The 23,722-nt window shown below is 45.5% G+C and overlaps 2 protein-coding genes across 6 annotated transcripts in view; one reads left to right on the forward strand and one right to left on the reverse strand.

The window, feature by feature from the left end:
* The first annotated feature begins 10 nt into the window (after positions 1–10).
* On the forward strand, positions 11–22,194 carry ccdc150 (coiled-coil domain containing 150). 3 transcript variants are annotated; one of them, XM_035792436.1, is made up of 26 exons: positions 11–152; positions 565–927; positions 1,094–1,272; positions 1,413–1,481; positions 1,632–1,748; positions 1,822–1,951; positions 2,085–2,128; positions 2,235–2,327; positions 4,683–4,790; positions 4,910–5,034; positions 5,167–5,344; positions 6,111–6,179; positions 6,337–6,429; positions 13,576–13,659; positions 14,373–14,480; positions 14,570–14,761; positions 14,879–15,048; positions 15,125–15,218; positions 15,321–15,469; positions 15,593–15,719; positions 15,849–16,040; positions 16,392–16,460; positions 16,546–16,677; positions 16,843–16,929; positions 17,152–17,328; positions 21,756–22,194. In XM_035792436.1, the coding sequence occupies exons 2-26, from the start codon at positions 567–569 to the stop codon at positions 21,906–21,908; spliced, it is 3,300 nt and encodes a 1,099-aa protein (XP_035648329.1). In that variant the 5' UTR covers positions 11–152; positions 565–566; the 3' UTR covers positions 21,909–22,194. The 3 variants fall into 3 exon arrangements, with proteins under 3 accessions (XP_035648329.1, XP_035648330.1, XP_035648331.1); XM_035792437.1 differs by having other exon boundaries at positions 15,849–15,959; XM_035792438.1 differs by lacking the exon at positions 2,235–2,327.
* Positions 21,927–23,722, reverse strand: part of LOC118396881 (endothelin-converting enzyme-like 1) — a 41,054-nt gene continuing 39,258 nt past the window's right edge. For all 3 annotated transcript variants that reach the window (XM_052467881.1, XM_052467880.1, XM_052467882.1), the window contains one exon: positions 21,927–23,681. In XM_052467881.1, coding sequence (XP_052323841.1) covers positions 23,582–23,681 — 100 coding nt within the window. In that variant the 3' untranslated portion in view covers positions 21,927–23,581. The remainder of the gene's footprint in view (positions 23,682–23,722) is intronic.

Here is a 23,722-nt window from a genome sequence, read left to right on the forward strand (position 1 = left end):
CCCAGCTCGAGGCAGTTGCAACTTGCGCTGGTCCTCCAGCGGTGGCCTTTGTGATTTATGAGGCAGTTTCCGAGCGCTGTCGGTTTAAGGGGAAGCTGTGAAGACGCGTCGCTATAGAAACAAGTGCAGGAAGTTGCTGCGGGCGATTTCTGGTAAGCAGTATTTTCTGTGATCAGGAGTGTTGTGATACGTATTTTAGGCATTTATATTAACGTTACTGAATTATGGTGCATGTATTGGTTTTCACATTAGGAAGTTGTGCGGTTGCTTGGCTCATGTTTAGACACAAGCTAATGTTAACTTTAGCCAAAACTGATTTTAGCTAGTACTAGTACTATCGTTCGTCGGTTCAAATGTTGCACGGGCGGGACTATTGATTCTGGCTTGATACTGACGACTTGATGGTGTTCGTAAGCACACTAACTACGTTAGTTCGTTAACTTAACAAGCCAGCATATTTGTACTTGTCAAACCAGCTAGGTTTATTGCAACCGATGCTTTTTACTAAAGTAAAGATGTTCGTCTTGATGCTGTGCCCCTTCTCTACCCCCTCCCGCTCACCAGTAATGTCCCGCCCAGTGATCCAGCCCCTGAGTGCAGGGGCCACTGCCCCAGAGGCGTTGTCCCTGCTACACCAGCGTCTCTTGGTGGCGGAGGAGCAGGCAGAGTCTCTCATCAGAGAAATGGGCAGTCTGGGAGTGTCTAGAGAGCAGCTCCTGGAGCCTGTGGAGAGGGACCCCATTCAGCGTCCCATTAGCCCCGTGAAGATGCACCATGCCCTAAGAGAGCCCGGAGGAGAAGGGCTACTGTGGCGCCAGTGTGATGGGCTAGTGAGCAGGGTATGTCGCATGGAGAGCCTCCTGCAGACCCTCAAGCTCACAACTTTTCGCTTGGAGACTGAGAGAGACCTGGATCCCTCACACTCAGGTAATGGCTTTGACAACCAGAATCAAAACAATGTCACAAACACATTAGGGAAGTCAGTCATTTTATATTTTGCTAATGATGTGTCAACACCATTCTGTTCCTTTTTGGCTCAATCAGTCTTTCTCTTACTTCCTATCCATATCTGTCCCTCTGTCTGCCTGTGCAGCCCGTCTGAAGGAGCAGCTGTCTGCGCTGCAGCAGGAGAGTGATGAGGAGCAGCGGGTCTCCAGAAGGGAGGTGATGCGGCTGAGGGACCTGCTCCGCGATGCCTGTTTGGACAGGGACAAGTCCCGGGGGGAGGTGCAGAGACTTGGGGAGGCCCTGGAGGTTGCCACCACCTCCAAGGTACCCAGACCAACCACATTCCATCTCTCAGCAACACACACCTTTTGTTTACTAATACAGCCAAGATGAGTATATGGAAAATATAGGCATTTTCTGATATTTAGATAATAACCCTATACGTTCTGGTACTGTTGTTGCAGATGGATGTGGCTCTGGCTGCAGAGGAGCTGAAGATGGTCAAAGTCCAGATGAGTGAGAAGCTGCTGCAGGTGCGGTCACTAGGGGCATCATGGGACAAGGTGGTGGAGTAGGGGATGTCACATTGGCCATCTGACAGAGAAGGGAATGCATGACTTGTGATTTACCTGTGTACTTTAACAAAAAAAAATTAAACTCTAATGATCCCTAACCTTTTTTAGCTGAAGGAGCAGATGTCCCAGGAGTCTGCTCGGTCTTTTGAGAATGAGAAATCCCACAGTGCACTACTTCAGAGGGTGGAGGAGATGGAGAGAGTGGTGGAGATGGAGAGAAGACAGGTACGGTAGGTGTGAAGCAATACAAGTTGAGAAAGAAAACAACCATTGATATCCTGTCCCTCTCTGACCCCAGGCCCACACAGTGCAGGCAGACTGCCATGCCCTGCGTTCTGATGGACAGGCCACTAGACAGAGACTACAAGAGGAGAAGGACAGAGGCCACAGGCTGCAGGAGCAGTGTGAGCAGCTCAAAGGGCAGGCAGGTTAGCAACACTGCATTGTGGATGTTTTCATATTCTGCTTTACAGTGTGGTCCCATCAGTTGATGTGCTAGTGTTCCTGAATGACAGATTTCATATGGACAATTAAATGGTTGATCTCTTCATCTATTTACAGAGGTAAAAGATTCCCTTGTTTTGGAGTTGACAGGTGAACTAAAAGTAAGTGCCAGCACTTGAGTGATATCAATCAACTGTGTTGAGTGTGTCTACCTGAGTGTGTGTTGTGTATGCAGTGTGTGTTATTTAGTGTGTATTGTGTATGCAGAGTGCACGGCTAGCCCTGCAGAAGCAGCAGCAAGAGAACAGCAGGTTACTGAGAGATGGGGGAGATCTGAGGACTGCAGCTGACAAAGTCCAAGTCAGTGGCCCAGAATATACATACTATACATTAAAGGCCATTATAAACCAGGTGGTTTGAGTTCTGAAAAAAAGCTGTGGTATACCAGACCGTATACCACAGGCTTGACAAAAAATAACTTTTTACTGTTCTAATTTTGTTGGTAACTAGTTTATAATAGCAAAAAGGAACCTCAGGGGTTTGTGGTATATGGCCAATATACCACAGCTAAAGCCTGTATCCAGGCATTCCGCGTTATGTCGCGCTTAAGAACAGACGGCAGGGTAGCCTAGTGGTTAGAGCGTTGGACTAGTAACCGGAAGGTTGCAAGTTCAAACCCCCGAGCTGACAAGGTACAAATCTGTCGTTCTGCCCCTGAACAGGCAGTTAACCCGCTGTTCCTAGGCCGTCATTGAAAATAAGAATTTGTTCTTAACTGACTTGCCTGGTTAAATAAAGGTAAAATACATTTTTTTAAAAAGACCTTAGCCGGGGTATATTGGTTATATACCACACCTCCTTGGGCCTTATTGCTTAATTATACCATGGCATTGTTGAATACTTATTTCTTATTGGCTTGAAGGTCATTCTAGAGCGTTCATTATTTCCCTATAACGCACAGTATATTTGCACGGTATAATTCAATGGCTATAGTTCATTCTTACATGTTCTACAGTTGAAGTCGGAGGTTTACCTTAGCCAAATACATTTAAACTCAGTTTTTCACAATTCCTGACACTTAATCATAGTAAAAATTCCCTGTCTTAGGTCAGTTAGGATCACCACTTTATTTTAAGAATGTGAAATGTCAGAATAATTGTAGAGAATTATTTATTTCAGCTTTTATTTCTTTCATATTTTTGTTTCATCAGACCAGAGGACATTTCTCTAAAAAGTATGATCTTTGTCCCCATGTGCATTTGCAAACCGTAGTCTGGCTTTTTTATGGCGGTTTTGGAGCAGTGGCTTCTTCCTTGCTGAGCGGCCTTTCAGGTTATGTTGGTATCAGACTCGTTTTACTGTGGATATAGATAGTTTTGTACCTGTTTCCTCCAGCATCTTCACAAGGTCCTTTGCTGTTGTTCTGGAATTGATTTGCACTTTTCGGACCAAAGTACGTTCATCTCTAGGAGACAGAACACGTCTCCTTCCTGATCTTGGTGGTATCACGGCTGCGTGGTCCCATGGTGTATATACGTGCGTACTATTGTTTGTACAGATGAACGTGGTACCTTCCGGCATTTATAAAAATATTCACAAAAGCTCTGACGAAGGCTGTGAGGTCGATACATCAGCTTATTACAGATCAGTGATACTATCAAGAGCAGTGTGCAGTTTCCTTTTTCCTTCATCTTGTTCAACTGTTGCCATGCACCTGCAAAAAAGTGTGCCTTTTGAATTTTGACCTTCAGGCATTTGAAAATTGCTCCCAAGGATGAACCAGACTTGTGGAGGTCTACAATTTATTTTCTGAGGACTTGGCTGATTTTCTTTTGATTTTCCCATGATTTCAAGCAAAAAGCCATTGATTTTGAAGGTAGGCCTTGAAATGCATCCACAGGTACACCTCTAATTGACTCAAATTATGTCAATTAGCCTATCTATCAGAGCTTCTAAAGCCATGATTTTCTGGAATTTTCCAAGCTGTTTAAAGGCACAGTCAACTTAGTGTATGTAAACTTCTGACCCACTGGAAATGTGATACAGTGAATTATAAGTGAAATAATCTGTAAACAATTGTTGGAAAAATTACTTGTGTCATGCACAGAGTAGATGTCCTAACCGACTTGCCAAAACTATAGTTTGTTAACAAGAAATTTGTGGAGTGGTTGAAAAACTAGTTTTAATGACTTCAACCTAAGTGTATGTAAACTTCTGACTTCAACTGTATGTTTGAGCTGCTTTTGAAAACAAAAGTCAAATTGGAAACATTATTGGCTTTGTTGAATGCCATTATGAAAATCGAAATCTAAGACTGATGGTTTGGTTAACTAGCAAAACTAGCAAGTCTTGGTTTGGTTATCATGGCAACTACTGTGGCTATCTAGTAAACCCCCTAGCAACTTCATTGGATGTTGAACACATTTCTACTGGCAAATGTGGTAAATTATGGCCATGGTATTAAAGGGGTAATCACCTTGGGACTTTATGCATCTCTCTGGAAAAGAATGTAACTCTGTGGAAGGTCAGTTCCACTCCGCTGGCACGTCGTAGAACACACCTTCCACGTCATTCATTCTTTTCCATAGAATGCATATCCCATCGTTGGCTATCCCTTATTTTTCGTATATTTCTAAGACCATGTGTACATTACCATTTAATCATGAAAAATCTCAGGAATAAATGGTGACATTTTGCTCTCATTTCCTCTCACAGGCATTTAACAACCAGTTGGAGAGTCAGTGCTCTGAGTTGAGTTCAGCCCTACATTCTCTTACTGTGGAGAAATCCAAGCTACTGACTGAACACCAGGCTAGCATTAAGGTACTGCCTCCAGCCACTCACTCACTCACTCACTCACTCACTCACTCACTCACTCACTCACTCACTCACTCACACTCTAGTACAGGCTACATGTTATTCTGTTCCTTTGTCTCTCTCAGGCAGAGAGAAGTCGTGTGACCAAGCAGTTGCAGGAGCAAGACCTCCTGCTGGATGCAGCCAGACGCAACATTCAGGCAGAACTGCAGGGGGCGCTATCAGCTAAAGTTAAATTGCAGATGGAACTGTGGGTGATAAAGCTAACTGCAAATACTCATAGGAATGAATAATCTCTATGAATGAGGAATGAATAGGCTCTCAATGATGATGCTAGCCACACACATCCACTAATAACAGCCCCTGTCTTTCTGCTCCACAGGGAGACTCTGAAGGTTGACCACACCCAACTACTTCAGAGTTCCATGGTTGCCCAAGAGACAGTTGCCACTCAGCGGGAGCTGTTGGAGCGTACCATTGAGAGGCTGCGGGGGAATCTGAACTCGGCTGTAAAGGAAGGGGAGGTCATGAGGACAGACCGGGACTGTGCGAAGACTGAGGTGCAGCTGCCTTGTCGCTTAGAAAATACATAGCCTAAGAGTACAAGGTTGTGTGATAGAAAAATTACAAGATTATGTTTAATACTGTTTATGCATCGAATGGTTGTTTTATGCAATAGAATAGCACTCTTAGTACTCTCATCTGTGTTTGTGTGAACTGAGAGATTCCTCTGAGGCTTAACGCTGACAATTGATTTATGAATGGTTTAGTTTCATAGAATACATTTCATAGAATGAGTTGGTGTTTGTTTAATATAAGGTACCAGGGAGAGATGGCTCAGGTATGGATAATGATGAGAGGAACCTTGTCTTAGGGGCCACACTCTGGTTTCTATACAATAACAACAGTCTTCACAGCAAATGCTATCTGTCTGGGGGATACTCCTCTTTCATATGTCAAGTCTCACCCTTTGACCCATTCCACACATCTGCTGTTTGTCATGTAGACTAAGAGGGTGTATCTTTGCTATAAAATATATTTGTATTCTTTCTATGTCAGAGCTCTCAGCATAACACTCAAGAGTGTTGGGTTGACCAGTCTCATTATTGACCTTAATCTATGCTCCCTATATTAATACGTTTTGAAGAAATTAATATCCTGATTGTTGATTGACCTTGTCTCTCTTCGTTATTGAGAATTTCCATGACTATTTTAGAATTTCCACAACTATTTTTAAAGCTTAACTTAGCTTTACATTGTCTCTTTATAGTTTCTGTGGATGTCCTTAAATGTTATGCCCCTATCTCCTCTGTTTTTGGGTCACAGATGTGCATTGTGGTCACCAAGCTAGAGGGTGAGAGGAGTGCTCTGGAAACACAACTCGCTAATGTCAAGGTACTGTACTGCCAATGATCTCTGACAATGATTCAGACTGATCTCAGACCTGTATGAAAAGGCCTTCCTCATTCACAGTGAACACACTTCTTGTCTGAATCGGACCATAGCTTTCTTAACTGTCCTCTGTCCACTTTGCATCCTGTGTAATTGACAGCTGGAGGCAGGATCTCTGAACTCCACCTTGCAGAAGCAGGAGGAAGAGAATAGGAGGCTCATGGGAAAACTGGCTGTCATGGAGCATCAGCAGGTGAGAGATCCATTCAGTATCTAGAGACTGAGGTCACACTAAAATTCATACCAAGATGGCATAGCAGTCAGACGTCCTTTGTGTGTGTGTGTGTAATATATATATATATATATCTTTCTTCGCATATCTTTTAAATATTTTCTTTTCCAAAAACTCAACTTAAAAACACTCTCCTGCAATCCGCCTCACCAATAAAAAAAAGTTTTATTTACCTCATCTGAAATCCACAATAGAAGCTAGCCAGAAGCTATCCAGTGTATGTACTGGCTAACGTTTGTATTCAGCTAACCACTGTTTGTGGTCATCAGCTATCCTTTAGCTCGAAAGCTATCGCCAGTTTTGTACAACGCGACTTGGACCAGAACATACCGGACCTATTTTTCTCTCCATATCCCCGGATTTCAACCCCAAGCTCTCTGGACATTTACACCTGGATCTTGCAGCTAGCTAGCTGCTATCCGTGTGACTATTGGCTTACGTTGATCCCGGAGCAAACATAAATTATTCCGGAGCTAGTCCTGGGCTACAATCACCTATCCGGACCCGTTTTACTGCTGATGCAGAGCCCCACCGGGCCTTCACGACTGGACTACCGACGTTATCTGCCGGAGGGAGTTATCCAACTGGCCCCTCCGTCGTGACGTTACCTGAACGCCCATCTGTGGCCCGCTAATCGTTAGCTGTCTTATCGGCTGCTATCTGAATAGGTCTATCAGACAATTTTTCTTGGTTCACTATAACTATATCTATTTTGCCAATTGGATTGATCCCCTCTACCACACAGAACCCCATTAATCTACCGACAGAAACGCACAAGGTGGCTAAAAACAGACCTCCATCCTATGCTAGCATGCTACCGATGGCCTGGCTAGCTGTCTAAATCGCTGTGACCCCAACCAACCTCACTACTCACTGGACCCTTATGATCACTCGACGAAGCATGCCTCTCCTTAATGTCAATATGCCTTGTCCATTGCTGTTCTGGTTAGTGTTTATTGTCTTATTTCACTGTAGAGCCTCTAGCCCTGCTCATTATATCTTATCCAACCTCTCAGGTCCACCACCCACACATGCGATGACATCACCTGGTTTCAATTATGTTTCTAGAGACAATATCTCTCTCATCATCACTCAATACCTAGGTCTACCTCCACTGTATTCACACCCTACCATACCTTTGTCTGTACATTATACCTTGAAGCTATTTTATCGCCCCCAGAAACCTCCCTTTACTCTCTGTTCCAGATGTTCTAGACGACCAATTCCCATAGCTTTTAGCCGTACCCTTATCCTACTCCTCCTCTGTTCCTCTGGCGATGTAGAGGTGAATCCAGGACCTGCAGTACCTAGCTCCACTCCTATTCCCCAGGCGCTCTCTTTTGATGCCCTTTGTAACCATAATAGCCTTGGTTTCATGCATGTTAACATTAGAAGCCTCCTCCCTAAGTTTGTTTTATTCACTGCTTTAGCACACTCTGCCAGCCCGGACGTTCTAGCCGTGTCTGAATCTTGGCTTAGGAAGACCACCAAAAATTCTGAAATCTCCATCCCTCACTACAACATTTTAAGACGAGATAGATCGACCAAAGGGGGCGGTGTTGCAATCTACTGCAAAGATAGCCTGCAGAGTTCTGTCCTACTATCCAGGTCTGTATCCAAACAATTTGAACTTCTACTTTTAAAAATCCACCTCTCTAAAAACAAGTATCTCACCGTTGCCGCCTGCTATAGACCACCCAGCTGTGCTCTGGACACCATATGTGAACTGATTGCCCCCCATCTATATTCAGAGCTCGTGCTGCTAGGCGACCTAAACTGGAACATGCTTAACACCCCAGCCATCCTACAATCTAAGCTTGATGCTCCGGGTCCGGGCAGCCGAGCGGAAATGGAGGAAAACTCGCCTCCCTGCGGACCTGGCATCCTTTCACTCCCTCCTCTCTACATTTTCCTCCTCTGTCTCTGCTGCTAAAGCCACTTTCTACCACTCTAAATTCCAAGCATCTGCCTCTAACCCTAGGAAGCTCTTTGCCACCTTCTCCTCCCCCCCCCCCCCCCCTCCTCCCTCTCTGCAGATGACTTCGTCAACCATTTTGAAAAGAAGGTCGACGACATCCGATCCTCGTTTGCTAAGTCAAACGACACCGCTGGTTCTGCTCACACTGCCCTACCCTGTGCTCTGACCTCTTTCTCCCCTCTCTCCAGATGAAATCTCGCGTCTTGTGACGGCCGGCCGCCCAACAACCTGCCCGCTTGACCCTATCCCCTCCTCTCTTCTCCAGACCATTTCCGGAGACCTTCTCCCTTACCTCACCTCGCTCATCAACTCATCCCTGACCGCTGGCTTACGTCCCTTCCGTCTTCAAGAGAGCGAGAGTTGCACCCCTTCTGAAAAAACCTACACTCGATCCCTCCGATGTCAACAACTACAGACCAGTATCCCTTCTTTCTTTTCTCTCCAAAACTCTTGAACGTGCCGTCCTTGGCCAGCTCTCCCGCTATCTCTCTCAGAATGACCTTCTTGATCCAAATCAGTCAGGTTTCAAGACTAGTCATTCAACTGAGACTGCTCTTCTCTGTATCACAGAGGCGCTCCGCACCGCTAAAGCTAACTCTCTCTCCTCTGCTCTCATCCTTCTAGACCTATCGGCTGCCTTCGATACTGTGAACCATCAGATCCTCCTCTCCACCCTCTCCGAGTTGGGCATCTCCGGCGCGGCCCACGCTTGGATTGCGTCCTACCTGACAGGTCGCTCCTACCAGGTGGCGTGGCGAGAATCTGTCTCCTCACCACGCGCTCTCACCACTGGTGTCCCCAGGGCTCTGTTCTAGGCCCTCTCCTATTCTCTCTATACACCAAGTCACTTGGCTCTGTCATAACCTCACATGGTCTCTCCTATCATTGCTATGCAGACGACACACAATTAATCTTCTCCTTTCCCCCTTCTGATGACCAGGTGGCGAATCGCATCTCTGCGTGTCTGGCAGACATATCAGTGTGGATGACGGATCACCACCTCAAGCTGAACCTCGGCAAGACGGAGCTGCTCTTCCTCCCGGGGAAGGACTGCCCGTTCCATGATCTCGCCATCACGGTTGACAACTCCATTGTGTCCTCCTCCCAGAGCGCTAAGAACCTTGGCGTGATCCTGGACAACACCCTGTCGTTCTCAACTAACATCAAGGCGGTGGCCCGTTCCTGTAGGTTCATGCTCTACAACAGCCGCAGAGTACGACCCTGCCTCACACAGGAAGCGGCGCAGGTCCTAATCCAGGCACTTGTCATCTCCCGTCTGGATTACTGCAACTCGCTGTTGGCTGGGCTCCCTGCCTGTGCCATTAAACCCCTACAACTCATCCAGAACGCCGCAGCCCGTCTGGTGTTCAACCTTCCCAAGTTCTCTCACGTCACCCCGCTCCTCCGCTCTCTCCACTGGCTTCCAGTTGAAGCTCGCATCCGCTACAAGACCATGGTGCTTGCCTACGGAGCTGTGAGGGGAACGGCACCTCAGTACCTCCAGGCTCTGATCAGGCCCTACACCCAAACAAGGGCACTGCGTTCATCCACCTCTGGCCTGCTCGCCTCCCTACCACTGAGGAAGTACAGTTCCCGCTCAGCCCAGTCAAAACTGTTCGCTGCTCTGGCCCCCAATGGTGGAACAAACTCCCTCACGACGCCAGGACAGCGGAGTCAATCACCACCTTCCGGAGACACCTGAAACCCCACCTCTTTAAGGAATACCTAGGATAGGATAAAGTAATCCTTTTTTAAATGCCTTCCTCTCACCATCTTAAATAAGCATGCCCCTTTCAAGAAATTTAGAAACAGGAACCGATATAGCCCTTGGTTCTCTCCAGACCTGACTGCCCTTAACCAACACAAAAACATCCTATGGCGTTCTACATTAGCATCGAACAGCCCCCGTGATATGCAACTTTTCAGGGAAGCTAGAAACCAATATACACAGGCAGTTAGAAAAGCCAAGGCTAGCTTTTTCGAGCAGATATTTGCTTCCTGCAAAGTTCTGGGACACTGTAAAGTCCATGGAGAATAAGAACACCTCCCAGCTGCGCACTGCACTGAGGATAGGAAACACTGTCACCACCGATAAATCCGCTATAATTGAGAATTTCAATAAGCATTTTTCTATGGCTGGCCATGCTTTCCACCTGGCTACCCCTACTACCCCTGCACCCCCCACAGCAACTCGCCCAAGCCTTCCCCATTTCTCCTTCACCCAAATCCAGTCAGCTGATGTTTTGAAAGAGCTGCAAAATCTGGACCCCTACACATCAGCCGGGCTAGACAATCTAGACCCTTTCTTTCTAAAATTATCTGCCGAAATTGTAGCCACCACTATTACTAGCCTGTTCTACCTCTCTTTTGTGTCGTCTGAGTTTCCCAAAGATTTGAAAGCAGCTGCAGTCATCCCCCTCTTCAAAGGGGGGGGCACTTTTTTTTTTTTTTGTACTTTTTTTTTTGTAGGAACACAAAGTACAAATAAAGTTACAGTGCACTTCATACCTTCATCATCATATCATTGAATTAGTCCTTTTCCAAGTACGAAACCCATTTTTCCCAGTATTCTTGATCGCTCTCCTATTGAGTTCTTAAGGCAAAGGTCATGTGGTGTATTTCTTCTACAATGTCTATCCATTGTGTCACTGTGGGAGGGTCTTTTTGTAGCCATTTCCTAGTGATAGCCTTTTTACTGGCTGCCAGTAGGACCTTTAAGAGGTACTTTTGTCTATTGTGTAAGTTATCAGGTATTTCACCCATGTACAAAGAAATGAATGTTTGTTCTATGTCAAATCCCATTATTTTTCCAATGTTAGATCTTATTTCTCCCCAGTAAGTTTCGATTGCGGGGCAAGTCCAAAAGATATGAGAGTGGTGAAGGGGGGGACCTTCTTGCCTCAAACTGCTACAGACTTATATCTATCCTACCCTGCCTTTCTAAGGTCTTTGAAAGCTAAGTCAACAAACAGATTTGAAGCTTGTCTGGAGGGTTGTTAACACAGTGTACAAAGAAGGGCCAGAAGTATACAGAATGTTGTCGTCTGCGTAGAGGTGGATCAGAGACTCACCAGCAGCAAGAGCGACATCATTGATGTATACAGAGAAGAGAGTCAGTCCAAGAATTGAACCTTGTGGCACCCCCATAGAGACTGCCAGAGGCCCGGACAACAGGCCCTCCGATTTGACACACTGAACTCTATCAGAGAAGTAGTTGGTGAACCAGGCGAGGCACTCATTTGAGAAACCAAGGCTATCGAGTCTGATGATGAGGATATCCTTGATGAGGATGTAGTGATTGACAGAGTCGAAAGCCTTGGCCAGGTCAATGAATAAGGCTGCACAGTATTGTTTCTTATCGATTCGAATCACACCATATCTTCTCTGCTATGCAATCTGGTTTCAGAGCTGGTCATGGGTGCACCTCAGACACGCTCAAGGTCCCAAACGATATCTTAACCGCCGTCGATAAGAAACAATACTGTGCAGCCTTATTCATTGACCTGGCCAAGGCTTTCGACTCTGTCAATCACTACATCCTCATCAAGGATATCCTCATCATCAGACTCGATAGCCTTGGTTTCTCAAATGAGTGCCTCGCCTGATTCACCAACTACTTCTCTGATAGAGTTCAGTGTGTCAAATCGGAGGGCCTGTTGTCCGGGCCTCTGGCAGTCTCTATGGGGGTGCCACAAGGTTCAATTCTTGGACTGACTCTCTTCTCTGTATACATCAATGATGTCGCTCTTACTGCTGGTGAGTCTCTGATCCACCTCTACGCAGACGACAACATTCTGTATACTTCTGGCCCTTCTTTGTACACTGTGTTAACAACCCTCCAGACAAGCTTCAATGCCATACAACTCTCCTTCCGTGGCCTCCAATTGCTCTTAAATACAAGTGAAACTAAATGCATGCTCTTCAACCGATTGCTGCCTGCACCTGCCTGCCCGTCCAACATCACTACTCTGGACGGTTCTGACTTAGAATATGTGGACAACTACAAATACCTAGGTGTCTGGTTAGACTGTAAACTCTCCTTCCAGACTCACATCAAACATCTCCAATCCAAAGTTAAATCTAGAATTGGCTTCCTATTTCGCAACAAAGCATCCTTCACTCATGTTGCCAAACATACCCTTGTAAAACTGACCATCCTACCGATCCTCGACTTCGGTGATGTCATTTACAAAATCACCTCCAATACCCTACTCAATAAATTGGATGCAGTCTATCACAGTGCCATCCGTTTTGTCACCAAAGCCCCATACACTACCCACCACTGCGACCTGTACGCTCTCGTTGGCTGGCCCTCGCTTCATACTCGTCGCTAAACCCACTGGCTCCAGGTCATCTACAAGACCCTGCTAGGTAAAGTCCCCCCTTATCTCGGCTCGCTGGTCACCATAGCAGCACCCACCTGTAGCACGTGCTCCAGCAGGTATATCTCTCTGGTCACCCCCAAAACCAATTCTTCCTTTGGCTACCTCTCCTTCCAGTTCTCTGCTCCCAATGACTGTAACGAACTACAAAAATCTCTGAAACTGGAAACACTTATCTCCCTCACTAGCTTTAAGCACCAGCTGTCGGAGCAGCTCACAGATTACTGCACCTGTACATAGCCCATCTATAATTTAGCCCAACAACTACCTCTACCCCTACTGTATTTAGTTATTTATTTAGCTCCTTTGCACACCATTATTTCTCTCTACTTTGCACATTTTTCCACAGCAAATCTACCATTCCAGTGTTTTACTTGCTATATTGTATTGACTTTGCCACCATGGCCTTTTTTTGCCTTTACCTCCCTTATCTCACCTCATTTGCTCACATTGTATATTGACTTATTTTTCTACTGTATTATTGACTGTATGTTTGTTTTATTCCGTGTAACTCTGTGTTGTTGTATGTGTCAAACTGCTTTGCTTTATCTTGGCCAGTTCACAATTGTAAATGACAACTTGTCTCCCTGGTTAAATAAAGGTGAAATAAAAAAATAAAAATAACATCACTTTAAATCTGGCCATTCATAGTGAGTGTGTGTTTGTATGTTACATGCGCTCTCTATTTTCTTTCTCCATCCTGACTGTTTCCTCTTTCCCCTCAACTCTCAACTCCTCTTTACCCAGAATGCTCAGCAGCAGGTGGAGCAGATGCTTAAGGAGCTGACGGATAGTAAGAACAACCTGGCCTATGAGAAAGGGAAGCTACAGGTAAGGAGTTTACACTAAAACCATTGGTGGAACAGGTACCTGATTTATCATACTTGAGTAAAGGTAATGATACCTTTTATAGAAAATGACTCGCATAAAAGTGAATGTCACCCAGTAAAATACTATTGGAGTAAAAGTCTAAAAGTATTTGGTTTTAAATGTACTTAAGTATCAATAGTAAATGTAATTGCTAAAATATACATGCGTATCAAAAGTAAAAGCATCAATCATTTCAAATTGCTTACAAACATTTTCTTGTTTTTGAATTTTATTTATGGATAGTCAGGGGCACACTTCAACACCCAGACATGATTGACAAATGAAGCGTGTGTGTTTAGTGAGTCCATGAGATCAGATGCAGTAGTGAGGACCAGCAATGTTCTCTTAATAAGTGTGCGAATTGGACAATTTTCCTGTCCTGCTAAGCATTCAAAATGTAATGCTTAGCAGGAGTACTTTGGCATGTCAGGGAAAATGTATGGAGTAAATGGTAAATTATTTTCTTTAGGAATGTAGAGGAGTAAAAGTACTCAAAAATATAAATTGTAAAGTACAGATACCCTTCAAAACTGCTTTAGTACTTTAAAAGTATTTTTTACTTAAGTATTTTATACCACTGACTAAAACACACTGGCCATACCTCTGAATGTGTGTGTGTTCATGTATCCTCATGTTGAAGTGTGTTTCCTCCTAATGCTCTTCCTCTCAACCAGACCAGGGTAGATCAACTCCAGGAGGAGCTGCAAGCTTTAAGGGACACCCATGTAGAAAGTGTCCAACAATGCAAGCTGAGCTCTGTGTTAGAGAACAAGTACACGCAGGTACACACACTCATGGTAGTAATGTGGTAATGTAGTAAAGTGTCAAAAACAAAGGTGACTCCCTAACATACACCTGTACTCCCTTACAGGTCAGCTCTGAAATTAGCACCCTGAAGACAACCTGTCATAAACTGGAGGCTCAGCTCAGACAGGCCCAGGCTGAAGTCCAGGTGAAGGAGGGGGAGGCGATGTCTGTGGTGGCAGCCAGAGACGAAGCTCTGCGGGACAGCCAGGCCCTGCGGGGACAACTGGACAAACTGCAGAAGCAGCACAGGGACAAGGTCAGAGGGCTAGTAAAATGGTTCCCCAACCTGGGTCCTGGACAGCTACAGGGTGTGTGCAGGCTTTTGCTCCAGACCAGCACTAACCCACCTGATTTTGCTCTGTTTGTCCTGTAGCTGTGTGAGCTGGAGGGCTGGCTGGGTGTGTCTCGTCAGGGTGGGGGCAGTGTGGCTCAGACCCTGGAGAACGTTTTGGTCTCCCACTCCCGTCTGCAACACAACACTGAGACAGTACAGAAGGAGCTGGGGAGACGAGAGCAGGAGCTGGCCTCACTCAGGAGAGACAGGTCTGTGTGTCTGTGTGTCTGTGTGTCTATTGTGCATGTATATGGGTGTATGTTTGAACATTCATGTATTTTTCAGACTGCAGGGTCAGCGAGAGATTCAGAAGCTACAGGCAGAGGTGGAAAAGCTCCAAGACATCATGGCAACAAGTAACTCCAAGAAAAACAAAATGGTAACTACATCATTAATGAGTCATATACACACATACCCACAAACAGCTCTTAGCTTTCAGTAGTAATAATGGTAGTTTACAAAGATATGTTTGATTGTCTAGCTGGAGCCCTCGCGTAAGGCCCTGGATGTGGCAAGGCTAGATAACAAGAAACTAGCCCAAAGTTTAGAGCAGGCTGTGTTGGCCAACAGCACTCTGCAGGCCAACCTGGACCGAGCCAGAGACCAACACCAGAGCACCATCACACAGAGGTAACTAACAGGGACTAATGTGGATAGTAGGAGTTTATTTAAGTGTGGTTTAAATATGTGAAAGCGTACATGGTTACTTTGCATGAATGTGACATTCATGTCTATATTTTGCGTGTATGTCAGAGAGGTGGAGCTGGCTGAGGCCAGGGCAGAGATTGGTCGATGGTCAAAGCATCTGGAATCGATGAAGCTTCGGATGAGGAAAGAGAGGGACTCCATGAAGAGGTTGTCACAGAGAGAAATCTCAGAGGTACTGCACACTCTCTCATACATCATCGTTTCTGTCCATCAGTCAGAACTCTAAATATCATCCTTCCTCTTTCCTCACCCCTCTTTATTTCTCTTTCCCTTCTGTTTGTGTGTGTCTCTCTCTCTTCAGTTGAGAAAGGCTCTTGAGGACTTGTCATCTAGGTCAGGTGACCTCTCCAGGGCAAATCGGGAGCTGCGGGAGAAGACCTCTGAGTTGGAGAAAGTGGTGTCCAATCAGAAAGTCCGTCTCAGAGATCAGAAGACACAGCTCAAGCAACACCTAGATAATAGAGCCACTCTGGGCAACTCTCAGAAAATAAAAGTATCTACAGTACTCTCTACTATATCAAATCAAAGTGTATTGGTCGCGTACACATTTTAGGAGATGTTATAGCGGTGCAGCAAAATGCTTAAGTTTCTAACTCCTAACAATGCAGTCAAATGTCAAACAAGTTCATATAATCATAGTAATAATACAATACATCTTAATGTCTGACTAGAAACGTTCTGTGCAAATAATGTAAGAATTAACACACAAAATACAAAAAAATACTTCAAAGTTAGCTAGGAGTCAGAAACAGGGAGGTTGGGTCTGTTGGTGCCATCTTGTAGACTAGCACCTGCTAAACCAGATGTCCTATTTTTGTGACTCGTGTTCTCCCTCTGCACTCAGGACATGGAAGGTGAACTAAAGAGCCTCAAGACCTTGAAGGATCAGTATCAGAAGAAGAACTATGAGCAGGTAGGACACCTTACTCACACTTTCTACACCGGTGGATGTTTACAGTATGGTATTCATCAGTCACCATTGTCCTGTCTGTTTTCAGAGTGAGTTGATCCAGCAGTTCCGGTCCGAGACATTATCCCTCCAGCGGGAGCTACGGCGCCTGTCCTCCAGCCAGGAGGGGGAGCTAGAGGCTGAGAGGGAGCTGAGACACGTCATGCAAGACAAGTGTCAGGTTAGCAGGGGTTACGTATCTCTGTCATAAGCTAGCCTCGCTTAACTCAATGTTTTTAAATGGCTTAATTTAATCTCCTTTACTTCTTGACTTTGATGGCATATTGAGAGACAGCCATGTCTGTTTATAGTCTGCATATGTGTGTTTCTGTGTTTGTCCGAGCAGAGGCTGGAGGAGAGCATCAAGAAGCTGCAGGAGGCCAAAGACCAGGCAGAGCAGAAAATGAAAGAGGTCAGCCTGGAGTCACAGCAGGTAATCTCTCCCTCAACCACCCAGAGTCATTTGTCCTTCTCCCTCAACCACCCAGAGTCATTTGTCCTGTTCCCTCATCTTCATCACCTCCTTGCTTGGTCATTAATTCTCTTACTCTGTATCTTTGTCTGTTAAGCGTGTACACCCAAATAGCCCCTGACGGGTGAGTGAAGTTGAACTGAATTGGAATTCTCCTGACATCATGCTTGTCCCCACACTCAGATATCAGAGAACCTAGAGGAAGCTCACAGTTGGTTCCGGTCCAAGTTTGACAGCCTGAAGAGTGATGGAGAGCCAAACAGATCCATGGGGGACGAGGAACCACAAGAAAATGGAGACCACACCCCGGGAAGCAGTAAAGGGGGTGCACACAGTTCATCATGCAAACGTAACAGAAAGGTGCTTTTCTCTCATATCACTTCATCAACTCTCACTAATAATGAGTCTGCAGTCCTCTCAGCTTTTATGCCTTCTTTGTTTGGTGTTTCAATAGTACCTCTTTACCACAGTTCTCCCAAAGTGACTCCATTAAACTCAATGAAAGAGACTCTAGGGAGTGCTAAAATCCCTGAGTGAAAAGTATGTCTTAACTGGCTGAGAAATTCAGAGAATTGTCCAATCTGTAGGAGTAAGAATTACAGCTATTCATTCACTTCTAAATAGTCCTCTTAGCTCTATTGGGTAAATGTTTGGGTCTCTTGGGGGGGAGGTTTAAAGAGCTGAGAACTTTCTCGGTTGCAGGCACAGACTATTCACATTTTTCAGGGAAGGAAATTTCTAGTAAAAAGGAGGTACTGAGTAAATTTACTGTTGAAAAATATGTCATTGTAGTGCTGATTTTAAAGCCCTCCACCAAAGTTAACAAAGACGACGTGCAGAACTATAGCTGGAAAAACATATCAGGGTTTGAACCATCCAATATTTTTGAATTACGGCCATGACTTTGCCCTGAGCATTTTTTATGCACACACCTTATTGAAAGCCCTTGGTGGGAATTTTAACACCAGTTGTGTGATCCAAATAAATGTATCAGACACTTTATGAAAATGGCCTGAAAAGGTGTTTGTCTCAATGGCTTTATTCTGTGTCTTGTCAAAGAGAGTGGTGTTGTCCTACAGACAGTTACACATCCCCATAGCCACTGGGTATCTGAACAGGATGAGAGTGGTGTTGTCCTACAGACAGTTACCCAGTGGCTATGGAGATGTGTATCTGAACAGGATGAGAGTGGTTCCGGACAGACAGTTACCCAGTGGCTATGGGGATGTGTATCTGAACAGGATGAGAGTGGTGTTGTCCTACAGACAGTTACCCAGTGGCTATGGGGATGTGTATCTGAACAGGATGAGAGTGGTGTTGTCCTACAGACAGTTACACATCCCCATAGCCACTGGGTATCTGAACAGGATGAGAGTGGTGTTGTCCTACAGACAGTTACCCAGTGGCTATGAGGATGTGTATCTGAACAGGATGAGAGTGGTGTTGTCCTACAGACAGTTACCCAGTGGCTATGGGGATGTGTATCTGAACAGGATGAGAGTGGTGTTGTCCTACAGACAGTTACCCAGTGGCTATGGGGATGTGTATCTGAACAGGATGAGAGTGGTGTTGTCCTACAGACAGTTACCCAGTGGCTATGGGGATGTGTATCTGAACAGGATGAGAGTGGTGTTGTCTTACAGACAGTTACCCAGTGGCTATGGGGATGTGTATCTGAACAGGATGAGAGTGGTGTTGTCCTACAGACAGTTACCCAGTGGCTATGGGGATGTGTATCTGAACAGGATGAGAGTGGTGTTGTCCTACAGACAGTTACCCAGTGGCTATGGGGATGTGTATCTGAACAGGATGAGAGTGGTGTTGTCTTACAGACAGTTAGTTACCCAGTGGCTATGGGGATGTGTATCTGAACAGGATACCCAGAGTGGGGTTGTCCTGAACAGGATGACAGTTCCTACAGACAGTTACCCAGTGGCTATGGGGATGTGTTAGTGGTGTTGTCCTACAGACAGTTACCCAGTGGCTATGGGGATGTGTATCTGAACAGGATGAGAGTGGTTCCGGACAGACAGTGGTGTTGTCCTACAGACAGTTACCCAGTGGCTATGGGGATGTGTATCTGAACAGGATGAGAGTGGTGTTGTCCTACAGACAGTTACCCAGTGGCTATGGGGATGTGTATCTGAACAGGATGAGAGTGGTGTTGTCTTACAGACAGTTATCTGAAGTTACCCAGTGGCCATGGGGTGTATCTGAACAGGGGATGTGTTATCTGAACAGGATGAGAGTGGTGTTGTCCTACAGACAGTTACCCAGTGGCTATGGGGATGTGTATCTGAACAGGATGAGAGTGGTGTTGTCCTACAGACAGTTTACCCAGTGGCTATGGGGATGTGTATCTGAACAGGATGAGAGTGGTGTTGTCCTCCGGACAGACAGTTACCCAGTGGCTATGGGGATGTGTATCTGAACAGGATGAGAGTGGTGTTGTCCTACAGACAGTTACCCAGTGGCTATGGGGATGTGTATCTGAACAGGATGAGAGTGGTGTTGTCAGGATGAGAGTGGTGTTGTACAGACAGTTACCCAGTGGCTATGGGGATGTGTATCTGAACAGGATGAGAGTGGTGTTGTCTTACAGACAGGATGAGGTGGTGTTGAACAGGATGAGAGTGGTGTTGTCCTACAGACAGTTACCCAGTGGCTATGGGGATGTGTATCTGAACAGGATGAGAGTGGTTCCGGACAGACAGTTACCCAGTGGCTATGGGGATGTGTATCTGAACAGGATGAGAGTGGTTCCGGACAGACAGTTACCCAGTGGCTATGGGGATGTGTATCTGAACAGGATGAGAGTGGTGTTGTCCTACAGACAGTTACCCAGTGGCTATGGGGATGTGTATCTGAACAGGATGAGAGTGGTTCCGGACAGACAGTTACCCAGTGGCTATGGGGATGTGTATCTGAACAGGATGAGAGTGGTGTTGTCCTACAGACAGTTACCCAGTGGCTATGGGGATGTGTATCTGAAAATGACAGGATAAGAGTTACCCAGTCTGCTAAATGACTTAAATGTAAATGTAAAACAGGATGAGAGTGGTTCCGGACAGACAGTTACCCAGTGGCTATGGGGATGTGTATCTGAACAGGATGAGAGTGGTGTTGTCCTACAGACAGTTACCCAGTGGCTATGGGGATGTGTATCTGAACAGGATGAGAGTGGTTCCGGACAGACAGTTACCCAGTGGCTATGGGGATGTGTATCTGAACAGGATGAGAGTGGTGTTGTCCTACAGACAGTTACCCAGTGGCTATGGGGATGTGTATCTGAACAGGATGAGAGTGGTGTTGTCAGTGGCTATGGGGATGTGTATCTGAACAGGATGAGTGGTTACAGACAGTTACCCAGTGGCTATGGGGATGTGTATCTGAACAGGATGAGAGTGGTGTTGTCCTACAGACAGTTACCCAGTGGCTATGGGGATGTGTATCTGAACAGGATGAGTGGTTCCGGACAGACAGTTACCCAGTGGCTATGGGGATGTGTATCTGAACAGGATGAGAGTGGTTCCGGACAGACAGTTACCCAGTGGCTATGGGGATGTGTATCTGAACAGGATGAGAGTGGTGTTGTCCTACAGACAGTTACCCAGTGGCTATGGGGATGTGTATCTGAACAGGATGAGAGTGGTGTTGTCTTACAGACAGTTACCCAGTGGCTATGGGGATGTGTATCTGAACAGGATGAGAGTGGTGTTGTCCTACAGACAGTTACCCAGTGGCTATGGGGATGTGTATCTGAACAGGATGAGAGTGGTTCCGGACAGACAGTTACCCAGTGGCTATGGGGATGTGTATCTGAACAGGATGAGAGTGGTTCCGGACAGACAGTTACCCAGTGGCTATGGGGATGTGTATCTGAACAGGATGAGAGTGGTGTTGTCCTACAGACAGTTACCCAGTGGCTATGGGGATGTGTATCTGAACAGGATGAGAGTGGTTCCGGACAGACAGTTACCCAGTGGCTATGGGGATGTGTATCTGAACAGGATGAGAGTGGTGTTGTCCTACAGACAGTTACCCAGTGGCTATGGGGATGTGTATCTGAAAAGACAGGATAAGAGCGTCTGCTAAATGACTTAAATGTAAATGTAAAACAGGATGAGAGTGGTTCCGGACAGACAGTTACCCAGTAGCTATGGGGATGTGTATCTGAACAGGATGAAAGTGGTGTTGTCCTACAGACAGTTACCCAGTGGCTATGGGGATGTGTATCTGAACAGGATGAGAGTGGTGTTGTCTTACAGACAGTTACCCAGTGGCTATGGGGATGTGTATCTGAACAGGATGAAGTGGTGTTGTCCTACAGACAGTTACCCAGTGGCTATGGGGGATGTGTATCTGAACAGGATGAGAGTGGTGTTGTCTTACAGACAGAGTGGCTATGGGGAGTATCTTACCCAGTGGCTATGGGGATGTGTATCTGAACAGGATGAGAGTGGTGTTGTCCTACAGACAGTTACCCAGTGGCTATGGGGATGTGAACAGGATGAGATCTGAACAGGATGATCTGAACAGGATGAGAGTGGTGTTGTCCGGACAGACAGTTACCCAGTGGCTATGGGGATGTGTATCTGAACAGGATGAGAGTGGTTCCGGACAGACAGTTACCCAGTGGCTATGGGGATGTGTATCTGAACAGGATGAGAGTGGTGTTGTCCTACAGACAGTTACCCAGTGGCTATGGGGATGTGTATCTGAACAGGATGAGAGTTGTTCCGGACATAGACTCATAAATTCTCTATTTTATTCTTGTCATGTTCCAGACTCTGTGTGATAGCAGGCCTCCAGAACCTCCAGAGTGGGAGAGATGGAGATCCACCATGCAACGCTGGGAGACCAAGAGAGAGCTGGCTCGCATTGCAAATGGATACAAACCTGGTGGAATACATGCACTGACACACTCACACACACAATAAGACACGCAGACTGTATAGTACACGCACTGGACCAAGGCACATGGAGAAACCAACCCCTCACACAATGATCCCTTTTATTTATCCAAAACATTGAACACCAAGAAATATGAGCGAGATTGCAGCTGAGAACTGTGATGTCATCCTTTTATCTCAGTCTGCACTGTGTAAAGCTGGTTTTGAACATGCTGTTTTCAGAATAAGAACTGTACAATTATAACTTATACAAAGATTGTTCTTATTTTTAGATTCTTCATACAAAATTATAATATTACTGTGTACAAATGTTTTTTTGACTGGATTCACAGTTTTGTATGTACAGAAGATAGATGATTTGTTATGACATTGATCCTTCCTTTGAAAGCTTCTTGGCTGTGCAGGCCAGGGGCATTCAAGAGTGAGTATGTGCTGTATCAAGGAAGGCCCTAGCGTTAACATAAACCAATAGGAAGGGCTCAGAGTCCATAATGTCCAATAGGATGGATGATGTTGGTCAACAGGTTCATGCTTCTATCTTAAACACAATCGTCATGCTAAAGAATCCATAGTCTGGGATGTGACAGTGAGACATTGGGAGATTGGAGTCTCCGGTGGATTGAGAAGCATAGTTCACCTTGATGTACACTAAGGTGTGAGGGGTTAATGGTTCAGACAGACTAGTCCATGATGTTCCATCACTATTATTTGCCACTGGGGACGTACTTAGCTACAAATCCTGAGCAAAAGGTCACTATGGATTGAAAACCGTACAAACGCACAGTAACACCATTCCAATGGCGTCCACAAGGCCAGACGGGTAACAACAGTCAAGACGAACAAGGTCTCCACATCGGAGACCACTTCTCTGTTCAGCCACTGGACAGCAGCACAGTGTCCACTATTAACCTCATAGAAAAGACTACCAAAAACATTGGCAGGCAAAACACTGATCTGAGTGAATTATTTTTATATTTTTTAAATTTTACCTTTATTTAACCAGGCAAGTCAGTTAAGAACATATTCTTATTTTCAATGACGGCCTGGGAGCAGTTAACTGCCTGTTCAGGGGCAGAACGACAGATTTGTACCTTGTCAGCTCGGGGGTTTGAACTCGCAACCTTTCGGTTACTAGTCCAACGCTCTAACCACTAGGCTACGCTGCCGTAGTCCATACTGGCAGTACAATCCCCATCCCTTCAATATGATTTAATAACGCTCTTTACTTCTGTCAACATCTGATGTTTAAGTGATTCAAATAATTAATGAATTGACATGCCAATTCAAAACCAAAAAGGTAATCCCATGACACAAAAAGTAAATATAAATAAATGTGCTAGACTTAGATTGAAATAGGTGCCGGTACTCATTTTCGGTACAGGAGCTCCACAATACTTTGAGCTAATACTATTCTATAAGAGGAACAGGAGCTCAAGCGGTAGAACATTTGAGGTGCCAGTACTCCGTACCAGTGACCTCCTGCCCAAGTCAAGCACTGGATATGTACATGAGTAGACAGTGAAGTGATCATGGTTTTGCCTGGTGGTGATGACATTATTTGCAAATTCTGTGATAAGAGAAAAAGGTAGTCCCATGATTGAGATGGAAGTGAATCTGAACAGAACACCTCAGACAGATTGGTGAGGAGAGTTGAGGTCACAGGTAAGTTCTAGTTGTTGGTGGGTGGAGGAGTTCAGAGGTCACCATACAGAACACTTGTTGACAGGATGCATGGGGGAACCCTTTGGACAGTGAAACACTCGGGCAAACTCATCAAACTGGGACACGCTGCCAATCACCCTGCAGGGGTGGAGGGGAGAGATAATAGTCCAATCAGAGAG

The sequence above is a fragment of the Oncorhynchus keta genome, chromosome 18, assembly GCF_023373465.1.
Source record: "Oncorhynchus keta strain PuntledgeMale-10-30-2019 chromosome 18, Oket_V2, whole genome shotgun sequence".
NCBI lineage: Eukaryota > Metazoa > Chordata > Actinopteri > Salmoniformes > Salmonidae > Oncorhynchus > Oncorhynchus keta.